The sequence below is a fragment of the Littorina saxatilis genome, linkage group LG7, assembly GCF_037325665.1.
Source record: "Littorina saxatilis isolate snail1 linkage group LG7, US_GU_Lsax_2.0, whole genome shotgun sequence".
In the NCBI taxonomy this organism is placed as follows: domain Eukaryota; kingdom Metazoa; phylum Mollusca; class Gastropoda; order Littorinimorpha; family Littorinidae; genus Littorina; species Littorina saxatilis.
This window is the reverse complement of record NC_090251.1, coordinates 14,945,268-14,959,173: the sequence shown is the minus strand read 5'-3', so window position 1 is coordinate 14,959,173 and position 13,906 is coordinate 14,945,268. Positions and strand designations below refer to the sequence as shown.

General features: G+C 42.3%; 1 protein-coding gene across 9 annotated transcripts in view; it reads left to right on the top strand.

Moving 5' to 3' along the window:
• The window catches only part of LOC138970768 (serine-rich adhesin for platelets-like), a 162,479-nt gene that overhangs the window by 59,337 nt on the left and 89,236 nt on the right, over nucleotides 1-13,906 (top strand). For 2 of the 9 annotated variants that reach the window (XM_070343287.1, XM_070343286.1), the window contains exon 3: nucleotides 335-577. The exons of the other annotated variants lie outside the window; for them this stretch is intronic. In XM_070343287.1, the coding sequence (XP_070199388.1) occupies nucleotides 335-577 (243 nt within the window). The remainder of the gene's footprint in view (nucleotides 1-334; nucleotides 578-13,906) is intronic. 9 annotated transcript variants of the gene reach the window in all.

Sequence of the window (13,906 nt, the reverse complement as noted above, 5' to 3'; positions counted from 1 at the left end):
CGGTTATGGTTTGCGTCAGTTGCTTACATAATCGGTTTAAACTATTGGATCTCAAAGTTTAAAGGTCTATATTCATGACCGGGTCAATCGGAAAATCGCAGATTATTTTCAGCTCACCAATCCAGGATTGCAATCTAAACCAGAAAGTTATGCTTCGTAGTCTAGTCAGAAATAATTTTAGTCATCCGGCCCCAGAACAGGAAAAATCACCATGTATTCCCATTATCAATCAGGCCTCTGTATTTGGCACTGAATTCAACATTGAAACAACATAAATACAACAACAACAAAAAGCTAACGAAAATGTACCTTTGCCATCGTGCTCCTTCTGCAGGTGACATTCCAGTCCAGTAGCTCTATCTCCCTCAACCCCGCCTCTCCCCTCTCTAACGTCACAACCTCCTCCCCCTCCTCTGCACACTCGGTGTCAGCCTCCACCCCTTCTACTGCCTCTGTGACCCTCATCCCTAGTACCCCGCATAGCTCAGCTACCCCGAAAGTCGGTCGCTCTGTGGCACTGCTTCGTCTCAGCCGCGGTCAGCCTGCCAAGCACACGTCAGTAACTGCGTCGCGTCATGTAAGTATGACGTCACGGACACCTACCCCTGTATTACGTCATCACCGCTTCAACCTAATAATGATGTACCGCTTTGCACTGAAGTCACGTAGAACGCTGTGTATATATATATGGCGGTGAAGGGTTGGCTTTGTTTTGCATTTCACATAATGATGTAGCTGTACAAAGCCCAAACACCATTTTTTTTCTTTCACATTACTACATGCTTACAATTACTGAAATGACACTAAACGTGACTTGTGTCACCTTCCTCGAATTTTAGAAAATTCCTACACCTTCTCTAAACCCTACACACCCTATCTTCTCCATATTACCCAAGATTCCCTCCGCCCTCCACTACAGTAACACCTCTCTTTTACGACCCCATGAGACAACCCCCTTATGACGACCTTGATTCTTTCACATGTTCTCTTTTTAACCTCAGTAATTTGATCTCCATTTTAACACCTTCCTTTTTACGACTTGTTTCTCTCAGATGTTTTGAGGTTTTAAAAAGGGGTGTCCACGATCCCGTATTTCTTTCAGTCTCAGCACATCTCTAAGTATCGAGTTGAATTCTACCTCCAAACGTTTTCCTTTGATTCCCTCCGATATGACAGTACCTGCTGTGTTCATAGCACCCAGAACAACACAAGGGATGCAACCTGTGCGTTCCCTCGTTCCTATTGCATTCCATACTAAAGCAGATCTACTTCCCTTTGATCGAGGAGACTGTTCATATGGACTCTGTACTAACCGGTACCTCGATCGAAGAATAACCCCCACCCTCGTCCCCCGCTCTCACCTTCACCCTTACTCGCTACAGCCTCGAAAGCTTGAACCTTAAATCAGCGTAGTTATATTTTGAGCAGTATACTCACACGCAGTTAGTACTAAAACTATTTATATTGTCATAGTCTGTGGCTTGTAGAGCTTCGCTTGCATGCTGAAGAGCTGGTGAATTTTTAATCCGCTTTTTGCATGTCTTATTTTGTGCTTGTGCATGCTTCTACTCTGAAGTGCTCGATTCTTCTTGTATTTCTTCTTATACTATTTTTTTTCTTCATTTTAGCAACTTCCGAAATCAGAGCTTTTTATTTTATTTTATTTTATTTTTTTTTTAAAATATGTACATCATTCTGTCACCCTCATGCAAGAATATGCTGGATATACACTGCTTTTATTAATGTATTCTGATTCTTGCAGTATTTGTATCTTATTCTATAGCCAAAAATACGTCACTGTATGCATGCTGAAAGAAACGTAACCTGTTTCACTTGCAGGGATATTCCCACCACAAGATGTGTATTTTGTTGGGGAAAAAAAAGAACTGCAAATCTCTTCCATCAAACGCATAAATGCACAGAAGAATTCCACTTTTGAGCACATTTCTGTAAGAAGTTTTGAACACTTTGTGTTATAGTATATAGCTAGTATAACTATGTACTAGGTCAACACTTTGTGTTATAGTATATAGCTAGTATAACTATGTACTAGGTCACACTGTGTTCCAAACGTGTGCTACAGTGAGCGTGTTCAGAAGTGGAGCACTTCAGTTTGGAGTGAAGAATGATCTTATCCCATGTTTAAAGCCTGGACAGAACTGTGGTGATGCACAGGAATGTTTACACGGGAAGACATGTATATTTAAACGTAGAGAAAAACTTGGCTCGATTCAGACCACAATCACACTGCGTGATGGAAGAGATTTTGCAAGCACATGTATTTAATACAGGTACCACTGTGAATACCACTATAATAATGCCTTTTTTTTCAGGTCATCCTGTGTATTCACATCGACTGTATTATATGTTTGTTGTTTTTCCACAACATCACTGCACGACTGGTGTATGATATGGTGTGAATACCTCTATATATCAATACTTTTTCAGATCACCCTGTGAATACGCATCGTCTGTATTATATTATATGTTTATTCACAGCATCACTGCAAGCCTGGTTTATGATATGAATGTTATTTGGGTGTCTTGTGGTGTGTAATCGTTCACTTACGTGTATATTTGGTGTACGAGTGTTGTTTCATCGATAATGTTGTTTCGTTCTTGTTTCACTTTTCTGTCAAAGTCAAAAGTTATGCATTCATAATTTCATGTCTTAGTATAAAACTCTGATGATAAAGGTTGTGCATATGATGATATAAAGTAGTGCAACAACAATTGCTGGAGAACACATATTTACAAATCGATTCTGGTCACCCAGAAAGTAAGTTAAATAGAAAAATGTGTGTAGGGGCGAAAGAAAACCGAACATTATGTCAGTTCTGAAACTGAAAGCAGGAAAAAAGCAACATTTGGATTTTAGTTGATGGCCCCAACTCCTGGTGTTTCACGAACACTTATTTCGTTTACAGTAGCAACAGCTGTCGCTGGCATTGTGAGAGAAAGTAAAATCAGCCTGTACAGTTTCACCCTCTCCCGATTTACGAGCTATCTGTTTTAACATTATTAGTACAGGTATCTGAAACTTCCATCTCTCTGTCTGTCTGTCAATCTCTCTCTCTCTCTCTCTCTCTCTCTCTCTCTCTCTCTCTCTCTCTCTCTCTCTCTCTCTCTCTCTCTCTCTGGGAAAGACAGATGGAGTTTCAAAGACCAGTACTAATAATAATGATAAAACAGATAGCTCGTGTACATCGTTAAAGAGAGAGAGAGAGAGAGAGAGAGAGAGAGAGAGAGAGAGAGAGAGAGAGAGAGAGAGAGAGAGAGAGAGAGAGAGAGAGAGAGAGAGAGAGAGAGTTCCGCGCTTATTAGTTATAGCAGTAGATAACAGGTGTGTATGTTTCAAACACCTGTGACAAGGACAGGCTTAACAGATGTTGCTAATGTACACATTTTAAATGGGATGATTTTTGTTCTGCTATGTTTGCTGTCATGATTATATTGGTCTGCAAAAAATGACCTGTATTTGGTGATATGATACATATTTTTTGCAAGAATGTTTTTACACCTATATTTGGCATATCACATGTTTTTCGTTTTGGAAAATATACATTGCATATAAGTGCCACTCATAAGTTGAGTTATATCCAGTATTTCAAAGAACTTTATATGAAAGCATATGTGAAACACAATGGGATGTGTACATGGATTGTTAATGTATTATCCTTCAAAGAAGGTAAGTTATCAGCAAATCAACTCTGGATATATCCAGAAAAAACGTGTTCTGTGTCTGGTGTACGTTCATATTTGCTCACAAACGTACATGTTATGTTTGTTTTCGAATTTGAATTCATAATGTTTCACTTTTTAGGGTATTATTATATAATTATATCGTCTTGTACTCAACGATTTCTTTCTATTTCAGATGCTGTTTTTTTTTTTAATGAATGCAATTCCAGTGTTTAGATAAACAGTGTGAGAAAAAGTCTAAACTTGTGTATTACATAAAGGACGGATCAATACAAAAGTGCTCCATGTTTTATTTTTATATTGCACGGACAAAACAGTAGGCTATAATAAAAGAAATAACGTAATAAAACGAAAAGCGTTACACAAGGTGGTATATTTGGACAATCAGATACTGCGAATCATCGGGCCGGAATCATCCGACTAGGGTTTCTCTGAACAAAACAAAAAACAAAACAGTAGGATCTAGCGCGCGTTACACTCGTTTGATTTACTTCATCGGCCAAGTTACTGTAACAGTCAGTATACCTGTAAACGAACGCAAGGTGGTTTCTACAGCGAACAAAACTAAGGATTGCGTAATGGAGAAGACATCGGTAAATTCATGCTATTAAATTGAATACGTCACATTTTCTATTGAACGCAGTTCGAACAAAACAAAACAAAACAAACAAGAACACATTCTCTGCTTACCTTCTTTAGTCCTTGAAGTCGCGACGTCTGCTTTCGGACGAGCTGGAGTTGTCTCCCTTCCTCCGTAGCAGACGAGATTGTTGTGAACATTCGCTTTCTCGCGAGATAGCAAGAACAGATGGAAAAGACCAGGTAGAATTCGTGTAGGTGGGGCGAGAGAGTCTGGAAGAAACTCTCCTGCAAGCTTGCCAACTTTACTTCTGTCTCCTTGTTTTGTTGCCTGGAGAAAAATGAGAAGAGGATAAGGTGGAGTGATATTTGCCAGGGACAGGTTTTTCTGCATGTTTTTTGGTGGTTTGGGTGAATCTTTTTCACAGAACTAAAATCTGGAGGGAAGCAGGTTGTTGTGCAACTTTTCCTCCCTCAAAGTTTTGCTGCTGAAGTACTTAAGATCTTATTAATATAGGTTTTATGTGAGCTGTATGGGTAAGCGCGGTTTATAGTTGCTTTTATTCCTCTTATTGCGCGTGTACACGTGCGTAATCTTACACACACACACACACACACACACGCGCGCACGCATGCACACTCACGCACAAACACACACACACACGCATGCACACGCACGCACGCACGCACGCACGCACGCACGCATACACACACACACTGCTACACCCTCTCACTCTCCCCTTCTCCCCCCACCTCACCCCGACCCAAAAATAACCCCAAATCATTTTTCTCATCCGAACTACAAATACCTTTTGCACCACGTATCAATCCTCTTTTACAAGTTCAAAGAGAGTTATATTTGTTCCTCCCTACCTGTTTCTTGGACAAGAATCCCCTGCAAGTTAGCAGCAAAACATAATCCCTCGCCAGTGAAAGATGGATGAGGTAGGTTGGCACCAAGTCTTGTAAACACGTGTGGGTAGGGGGTTGAGGATTTTCAAAGGATAAAGGGGGGAGTGGGGGTCTATTATTTTAACTGTATATTTTTAGGTAACACAGTTTCGAATTCTTAGCAGTTCTTAGACTGAAGGATGTTGGGGTTATACGGAGAAAAGGCATCAAAAGTTGTGAATAGGTCAGGTCCAGTTTTCAATCTCAACCAATGTCAAAAGGCAAAGGTCGGAATATATGTCTTTTTTAATCCGGTTTTGTTGAAAAACAGTGGACATATTTTCCTTCCTTCTTCCTCCTCATCCTCATCCATCTCCCTCTGTCACCCCCCCCCCCCACACACACACACACACACTTTGACCCCCTTCTCCTTTTCCTCTTGTAGGAAGGTAGTTGTTGTATTGGAGTTTGCGCCCAAGACGAAGCAAGAACAATTCAAGTAGTTCTAATCTCCGTCTTCTGGCACACAATCAAAATATGCTGTTACTCATCAGGCTGCCATCTCTCAAGCCCCCACCTTCCCCTTCTCTCTGCCCTGTGTTCCAACTTTGCTCTCTCTCTCTCTCTCTCTCTTTCTCTCCTTTCTCTCTCTGAGTTTCTTTCTCTCTCTCTCTCTCTTTCACACACACTCTCTCTCTTTCACACACACTCTCTCTCTTAGTCTCTCTCTTAGTCTCTCTCTCTCTCTTTCTCTCTCTCTCTCTCTCTCTCTCTCTCTCTCTCTCTCTCTCTCTCTCTCACACACACACACACGCTCCTGTGTACCTTTGCGATGAACTGTCAGGTCCCTGTTTTACTGCCACATCTCTCTTGGCAGTGCACTCCGCATTTTATCCCCCAATCTTATTTTTGTTGTTGTTGTGTCAACCAGTTTCCCGTGGTGCAGTGAATGTTACACAATAATTATGGCTGCAGAGATGCTTTGCTTTTCTATCAGATTTGATTTTGAAAAGCGATTTGTTGGATTGTTTCCTTTCTATCATATGAGTGCATTCAGTTAGGGTGTGAAGCAGGGGTATAACATGAACCTAACTTCATTTCAAAATTGAATTCTTGAAAAGGGGCTGGGTGTTGAGGGAGAAAGAGGGTGTCGAAAGTACAAACTGCTACCAGCTTAGGTATGGGAGAGTGAGATATACACCGTGATAACAAAAAGATACATCGGAATGAAAAACGCACGCACGTACGCACACACGTACGCGCACACACACACACACACACGCACGCACGCACGCACGCACGCACGCACGTAGTTCAGAATAAAGTTATTCCATCTCGCATGCCAGTATGTCTTCATTTCTATAAGAATGCATACTCTTCTCTCCCTTCCTGAAAATCCTTTACATCCTATTTCTGTTTGTACAAAGCTGGGAGTTGCGTCTTTTGGGTTGGACTTGATTTAGACTTCCTGAACAAAAACATGCGTGTATATTTATATTTTTGAAAGACTGCAAAAGTGCAAGCCAGCCAGAACCATTTTCTTGCCTCACCTATGACGGCTTACTTGTGCCAAAACCTAGGGTTATCGTTTTCACGTGAAAATTAGTAATTAACAGTGTTAATTACTAATTTTCATTTTTGCCTCGTTTTCGGTCACAGTAGTCGGATTTTAAGAGTCCGCACTGAGAGGCTTCAACGTCCGGCAAACATCACTCTCACACTATTTCTAAAATATCTTTTAACAGAAGGCCTTATCGAGCAAGTTATTCGACGGGAAGATGCATGTCACTGTTTTCTACAATAGCGCTATCCTAAACGTTGTTTTGGGTATCTTAGAAAAGAATAATCGACCCCGAAAACTTTCGAATCGAAGCTGTTCGTAGCAGACGGACTTTTGATAGGCTGTGGTCTCACACTTTCACAGATATCTTTCAATATAATTCCTTATTCGACAAGTTGTCAGGCAGACAGCTGTACTTCATATTTGTTTCCACTACCACACTCATACATTTGCTTAAAAGTGTATTAGGGAAGGACAATCGATCCGAAAATGTTCGAACCGAGAGAGGAAAAATGGCGGCCGGTCGGACATGTGCAAAAGGTCCGACGACTAGCAGACGGATCTCTTCATCGAGACTCACACACTTTCACAAATATCTTTCGATAGAATTCGTTATTCAACAAGTTTTCGGACAGACAGTTGTATGTCACGGTTATCTACACATGCGCTCAGCTCTTAGTATTAATTTACATCTAATTAAAGAACTATGGGCCAGAAAAGTTTCGAATCGAAGGATGTTTTGCTCTGGCAGGTGAAACAGTCGCGCATGCGCATTGAGCCCCCACAGTCACGAGGTACAAGAAAATTAGTAATTAACGCGTGAAAATTACTAATTTTTAGTTTTGGCACTAGTAAGCCGTCAGGAAGCGAGCCAAAACTGAAAATTAGACATTAACACTTGAAAATTAGTTATTAACACTAGAAAATTAGTAATTAACACGTGAAAATTGCTAATTTTCACGTCAGAATTGTAATTTTCTCGTGAAAATTAGTAACTTTCACGGGTTAATTACTAATTTTTAGTTTTGGCGCTAGTAAGCCGTCATACTCACCCTTTCTCCTGATCGCTACCTGACCTTTCTGTCCTCGCCTGTGTACCGTGATGCACACTCGCTTGTGTTTACCATTAGCGCTGATATTTTGGAGGTGGGAAAGGAAAAAAAATTCATAGATTATGGAAGAAGGAGGGGGAGACGGAAATGAAAACATAGTTTGCTTGTGTTCGAGTTTGTGTGTGCAATTTCAGTTGAGAAAGTGGGCGAGAATAACGTTGTCCGTTTCAATTTTGTTTTCTTTTGATATTCTCTCACCACTCAACATTTTACATGCACATATATTGCTATTTCATATGTTACGTGGATTTCCATTGGTCAATTGGGCAAAACTGAGCTCAGTGCAAAAGTGATATCGACGACATTTCCGTCGATATCAGTTTTGATATCGGCGACCTCTTTATTGCTTCCCCACTTCAAAAACAAAAACACCTAAATTTAAAAACAAACACATATATATGAAAATGTAATTATCCCAGAATTTAGTTGAGCAAGTGACTAAAGACTTTTTGAAAGGAAAGACATTTTAAAATACTGAAAAGTACAAGAAAAGAGTGAACAAAAAGAAATAATAATCAGAGGGAGGGATATGGAACAGCCAAAACTGAGACAAATACTTTTGTAATTTCTTTACAGTAAATACAAAATGTCCAGAGAATTAACAATATATCTAACATTGACTGACTGTGTGATGATATCTTCTGCTATTGGTCTGTTTCGACAGTGATATCAATATCTCGACCTCCGGTCTCGATTTTGATATCACTGTCTCAACAGACCATAGCAGAAGATATCAGCACACAGTCCGTCAATATTGGGTTGTACACACGCCGCTCTAAAGAAATAGACCAGTCACACACCCACTCTCAGGTAGATAAGAGATAGAAAGACAGGGGATGGGGGGCGGGAGGGGGCGGGGTGTGCAGGTACGAGATATAGGACATTGGCATTTATGTTCTGCGAGATACATGCTGCAAAGCATTAATTAGTCAGGTGTGTCTGCTCCGTGTCTTATTTTATACCCCCTCCCCCCTCCCCATCGTCCTCTTCAGCCTCTCTTCCTTATCCTCTGTGCATCCTTTCAACAACAGGTGCAGCATTTGTAAAAGATATGAGTGCAGTATTTGTCGGGTGCCTGTATAACGGTAAAAACCACACAGACGCACGCATGCATGCACGAACGCACGCAGTGAGAGAGAGAGGGAGAGAGAGAGAGAGAGAGAGAGAGAGAGAGAGAGAGAGAGAGAGAGAGAGAGAGAGAGAAGAGAGAGAGAGAGCAACCCCTCCCCCTTAGGGCGCCTGTGGTAGCGATCAGTGCCAGAGAAAATAGCACGACTCGGCTTTCTCTTCCTTGGCGTCGTGTCTATGATGCTACCTGAGTGCAAGAACCACTTACCCCTCCTGTTTTTCCTCCCACCTCGAACAGGTAAACGAGGGAGGGAGAGAGGGGTTGAATTCTGCATACCTGTACCCTTCCCTACCCTTCCCGTCTCTCTCACCTTTCTCTTACCTGCTTTCCCTCCCACCTCCTACACGTTAAAGAGGGAGGGAAAGAGAGAGAGGGGTGATGGGTAGATTCTGCATTTAATTACCCCCCCCCCTCCCCTCCCCTCCATCCCTTCTCCCACTTTTCTCTCTTTTCTGCTTTCCCTCCTACCTCCTACAGGTAAAAGAGGGAGGGAGAGAGGGGTGGGATAGATTCTTCATACCTGTACCCCTCCCACCCCCCCACCCCACCTCTCCCTCTTTTCTCTTACCTGCCTCAGCCCAAACTCTGTGGCTCTGAGAGCCAGAGAAGCCAAACAACAGTGGGTGGAAGGAACAGGGTTGAGTGCAAGAGGGATTATTAGCAGCAAGCGAAAAGTGAAGGTGTGAGAGACGTGAAGAGGATTCCAGACTCGAGTCTATGTTCCACAACAGTGGGATTTTCGTGTTTGACGGTATCGAACTACCTGTGTGAGAGACGTGAAGAGGATTCCAGACTCGAGTCTATGTTCCACAACAGTGGGATTTTCGTGTTTGACGGTATCGAGCTACCTGTGTGCTCTGCCCTGCCCTTGCGGGTCGCATTTCTCTTTGGAGAACCGGTCCTCCAATGCTTGTTTTACGAGAGTTCTGTTGTGATATTCGAGAATGGAATAATAATAACAGGGTTTAAAACGAGAAGATATAATCTTCGTCTTGAGCTGAAATGGTGTCGTCATCAACAGGCTTTTCATCTTGACCAACAGAATGTTTTATTTTTAGAAAAAAAAGAAGAAAGATATTTTGTTCACACACTTACCGTTTCAAAGAGGCTGTTCCTTTGGTCACCCTCCACCTTCCCTGCGTCTCTCCCTCATTCCTTCCTTCTTTCTTTCCTTCCATCCATCCATCCATTTTTCTCTTCTCTCCTTCCTTCCTACCTTCTTTCTTTCGTTCGTTCGTTCGTTCGTTCGTTCGTTCGTTCGTTCGTTCGTTCGTTCGTTCGTTCTTTCCTTCCTCCCTCCCTTCATTCCTCCCTACCTTCCTTTTCTTCTGTCCTTCCGTCCGTCCGTCCTTCCTTCCTTCGTATTGGTTTCGTCTTCTTTCCTCATCCCCTTCATGTGCTGTTGTGCGGCAGTCTTGGGCACTCCATGCAGTGAGGAGATACAACTTTCGTCAACAAGCCAGTGGTGTTGAATACCTGAAGAATCGGTCATCGGCTGAGGTTGTGCGTCGTCTTATTTCGGCTTGCTGCTCGCCGGTTTTGTTTGTTTTCTCTGCGAGGCAGGAATCTCATTTTCATTCTCCTTGCATTCTTCTGTGCAGTCTGTTTTCGCTTTGCAAAAGTAGTTTTAAATTCTCCTGGAACGTAACGTTTACTCTCCGTTTTTCACCTTCAAAGTTTTCTGTGCCATGAATCTCATTGTCATTTTCCTTGCAATCTCCTGTACCGTTCGTTTTCGTTGTGCAAACATATTATTGATTTCTATTGGAACGTAACTGTTACTGTTCTCCAGCTCCGTTTTTCATCTTCTATATTCGTGTACAGAAATATGAAAGTTAAAGTTGTAGTACTGTTGTTGCTCTCTGTGTGGACAAAGGCGACATCAACGAAATAAAATTACATCCAACGTCATGAAAGCTGCAGTCCTTCTGTTGGGATGGCCAAAAAGGCCGACACTAGGTTTAGTCGTCTTGCTGTTGGATCGATGGTAGTCAATATAATTACAAGCGTAACGAATTTGAATCCCACCCAACGTTGGTAAAACGATACCGCTGCTACTGTTGTTAAAATCATCACCGACGAACTTCAATCATGAACAAAGTCTGATAAACAAAGGGAAGTAAGCATATGTGTAATAGAATAAGTGGGAGTTATTCGGAACCAGTCTCCTGGCAACTGAAAGAATAACAAGCATACTTCTTCTCTAAACAGCGCTCAGCCTCATTCGTTTAAGATTGTCAAGAACGAAGGCGTTTAAAGCTGCATTACTGCTGCTAGGAAGGATAGATAGAAGCGGCACCGACGAATTAAATCAAACCCAAGGCCTCTCTAGTTCTGTCTCTTCAGCGTGTGGCGTACGAAGCGCTGACCCTTTGGTCGCGGTAATTAACAGCTGACCACGGGCTATCTGATAAATATTCTGGACACGAGGTTTCCTGTTCCGCACTATAGTTTCCAGATACACCTGTTATCCTCCCTGACCAGGTAGAGCTGATTAGGTCACCTGAGTGACCGACAGACTCAATTAACGGAGTCCTCCAATCTGTCGTGGTATCGTATCCTCCCCTGCCACCCCCCCCCCCCCCCCCCGCCCACGAACAAGGCCGGTGTTGGATTTTTCTCGTGCGTGAAGCTTTCAGTCATTCTTTCTGTGATTCGCTGGATTAGGAGTCGTTGTGAAAATGTCTGTGATCTTGGTGAATTCTTTTTCTTATGTTGTTTTCATATTTCTTTTTATTTCTAAAATATCCCTTCGCTGGGAAATTTGGGTCACTTCCTCCCAGTGGAAAACCAGCAGCAACAAAAGTTGCCCTTCTGATCTTCTTCTTCTTGGCGTTCGCAGAGGTTACACAATCAGTCCAGCACTGGTGATAAATGTTGTCGTTTTCTCCAACTCCTGTCGACTGCCGTATAGTTTGGTCTGCAAGGGAGTTGGTGACGGCCACACTTTTTTTCGTTCCTCAGCCCTTCTGATGTCTTGTGTTCCTCTTCTTCCCTTAAACAGTGACTTGTGGTGACCTTTTAAAACCAGTATATCGTGGGAGTCTTGTTGGGTAGATTTGCGAAGAGTCCTCTCTGAAATCGTGCACATGATCATATAGAGGTTTGGACTTTTCTGTGGATTGTACCAGGACTTTTCTTCTGTGATTATTCCAGGGCGTTTCTCTTTCTGCTCCAAGCGCTAACTGATTCTGATGGCGCATCGCGTTTCGCTAGATTAAGAGTCGCGGTAGCTGTTTCTCGTCGTAAACCTTTCTTAAAAATGTTTTCAATTATAGCTGGTGTTGTTCTCCTCGATATGAGAAACAAAGACGTTGTGACTGTCACGTTTTGTGTAATGAGATCTCTCTGAAATCATACACAGGTGCGTCTATAACGTGATTTGGAACTTTTCTGTAGGGTACACACTTCTTCTCGACAGTGATTCTGTGATATTTTGTTCATGTTCATTTCTTCTTTTCGACAGTGAGAGTCGCATGGTGTCGATTTTTGAAGGGAAGTCGCAGTCTGAACTCGTGCGCAGGACTACAGTGGTGGGGGTTTTTTTCCGCGGATTTTTCTGCATTTTTCCTCTGTGACTGTTCCATGGGTTTTCTTGGGTGATTGTCCTAGGGCCTTTCTTCTGTGATTGTTCCTGGGCTGTTTTTCTCCTGGTCGACAGTAACGATTTTTCTGCAAAGGCTTTGACTTTCCGTAATAGTTGAAGGTAGTAAAGCGTTGTCACTGTTAGATGCTCACCACGTGGCTAAACAGCAGTGTGAATCATCCCTTGTCAGTGTCACGGTCAGTGGTTCTGATCCACGCTTGATCGATTTCTGCTTTTACCATAGTGTCATTGCCTTGGGCAATAACACTGGGCATTGTCACCAGCTCTCTTCTACCGATTCCGGAGACCTGTGGTGTTTGTGTGTAGTATCAGGATCGGCTGCTTTGGATATCACATTGTGGCAGGCTTTTGTTTTTTATTCGATTCTGGAGACTCTTAGGTGTTTTTGTGAAGTATCAGGATCAGCTGCTTTGAATATCACATTGTCACTGTGGCAGTTTAAAAAAAAATCGATTCCGGAGCCTTCTATTTTGTGTTATTTGACAGAATCGACATCCCTTGAATGTGACATTGTTTTGAATTCTGTGGGCTCCAGAGACTTTTTCTGACAGCTTTCAACTCGGGAGTTCGAGACGTTTGTCTTTCAAATCAATACTGGCAAATTCTGATATCACACTGTTTTGAACTTTGTGCTCACAGAGCATTTCTCGGTAGCATGTGTTGACCGTTGTCGCGACAGTGTTCAAACCGGAAGCGGAAACAGTACAGATAACTACCGTTCACTGTGCTTGACGCATGTGCAAATATACCACCTCAAACGCCGCATAGACAGAAACAAACCAAAAGTTTGTCTTTTCCTACGGAAGTAATTCGTAGCTAAACTTTGGAGAGCGAAGAAGAGTCAACTCGTTAGGAAGCTGAAACTATCCCTCTCTGTAAAGTACAGTAGCACGGAACTTAAAGTTTAGAGAGAACAGTGTAAGTTGTGAAACTAAAAACTCACACTTCTTTTAACTCGGAGCGTACAGGGAAACACATTTCGAAGAAAATAGACATAGCGAACAATTCACTGATTGTGATTCAGTTGTCAAACAAAAAGTTCAGGATAAATAAAACGATGATATGTCTGTAATATCAATGGCGGCTACGATGGATGTCACACTGATTTGCATTCTGTAGGTTCGGAGCATTTCTCCGTAGCAGTTTTGTTGGTGCTATTATTTTGTTGTTGTCGTTTTTGTTGTTGTTGGACGAACCGGTACCGGAAACAGTACGGACATCTACTGCGATGTGTCACTCACTACCAGTACCGTCAAAACGTCATCACCAACAAAACAACAACTTTTCATTGCAGCCAAAGACCGACAACGCAACGCTGAACTGTG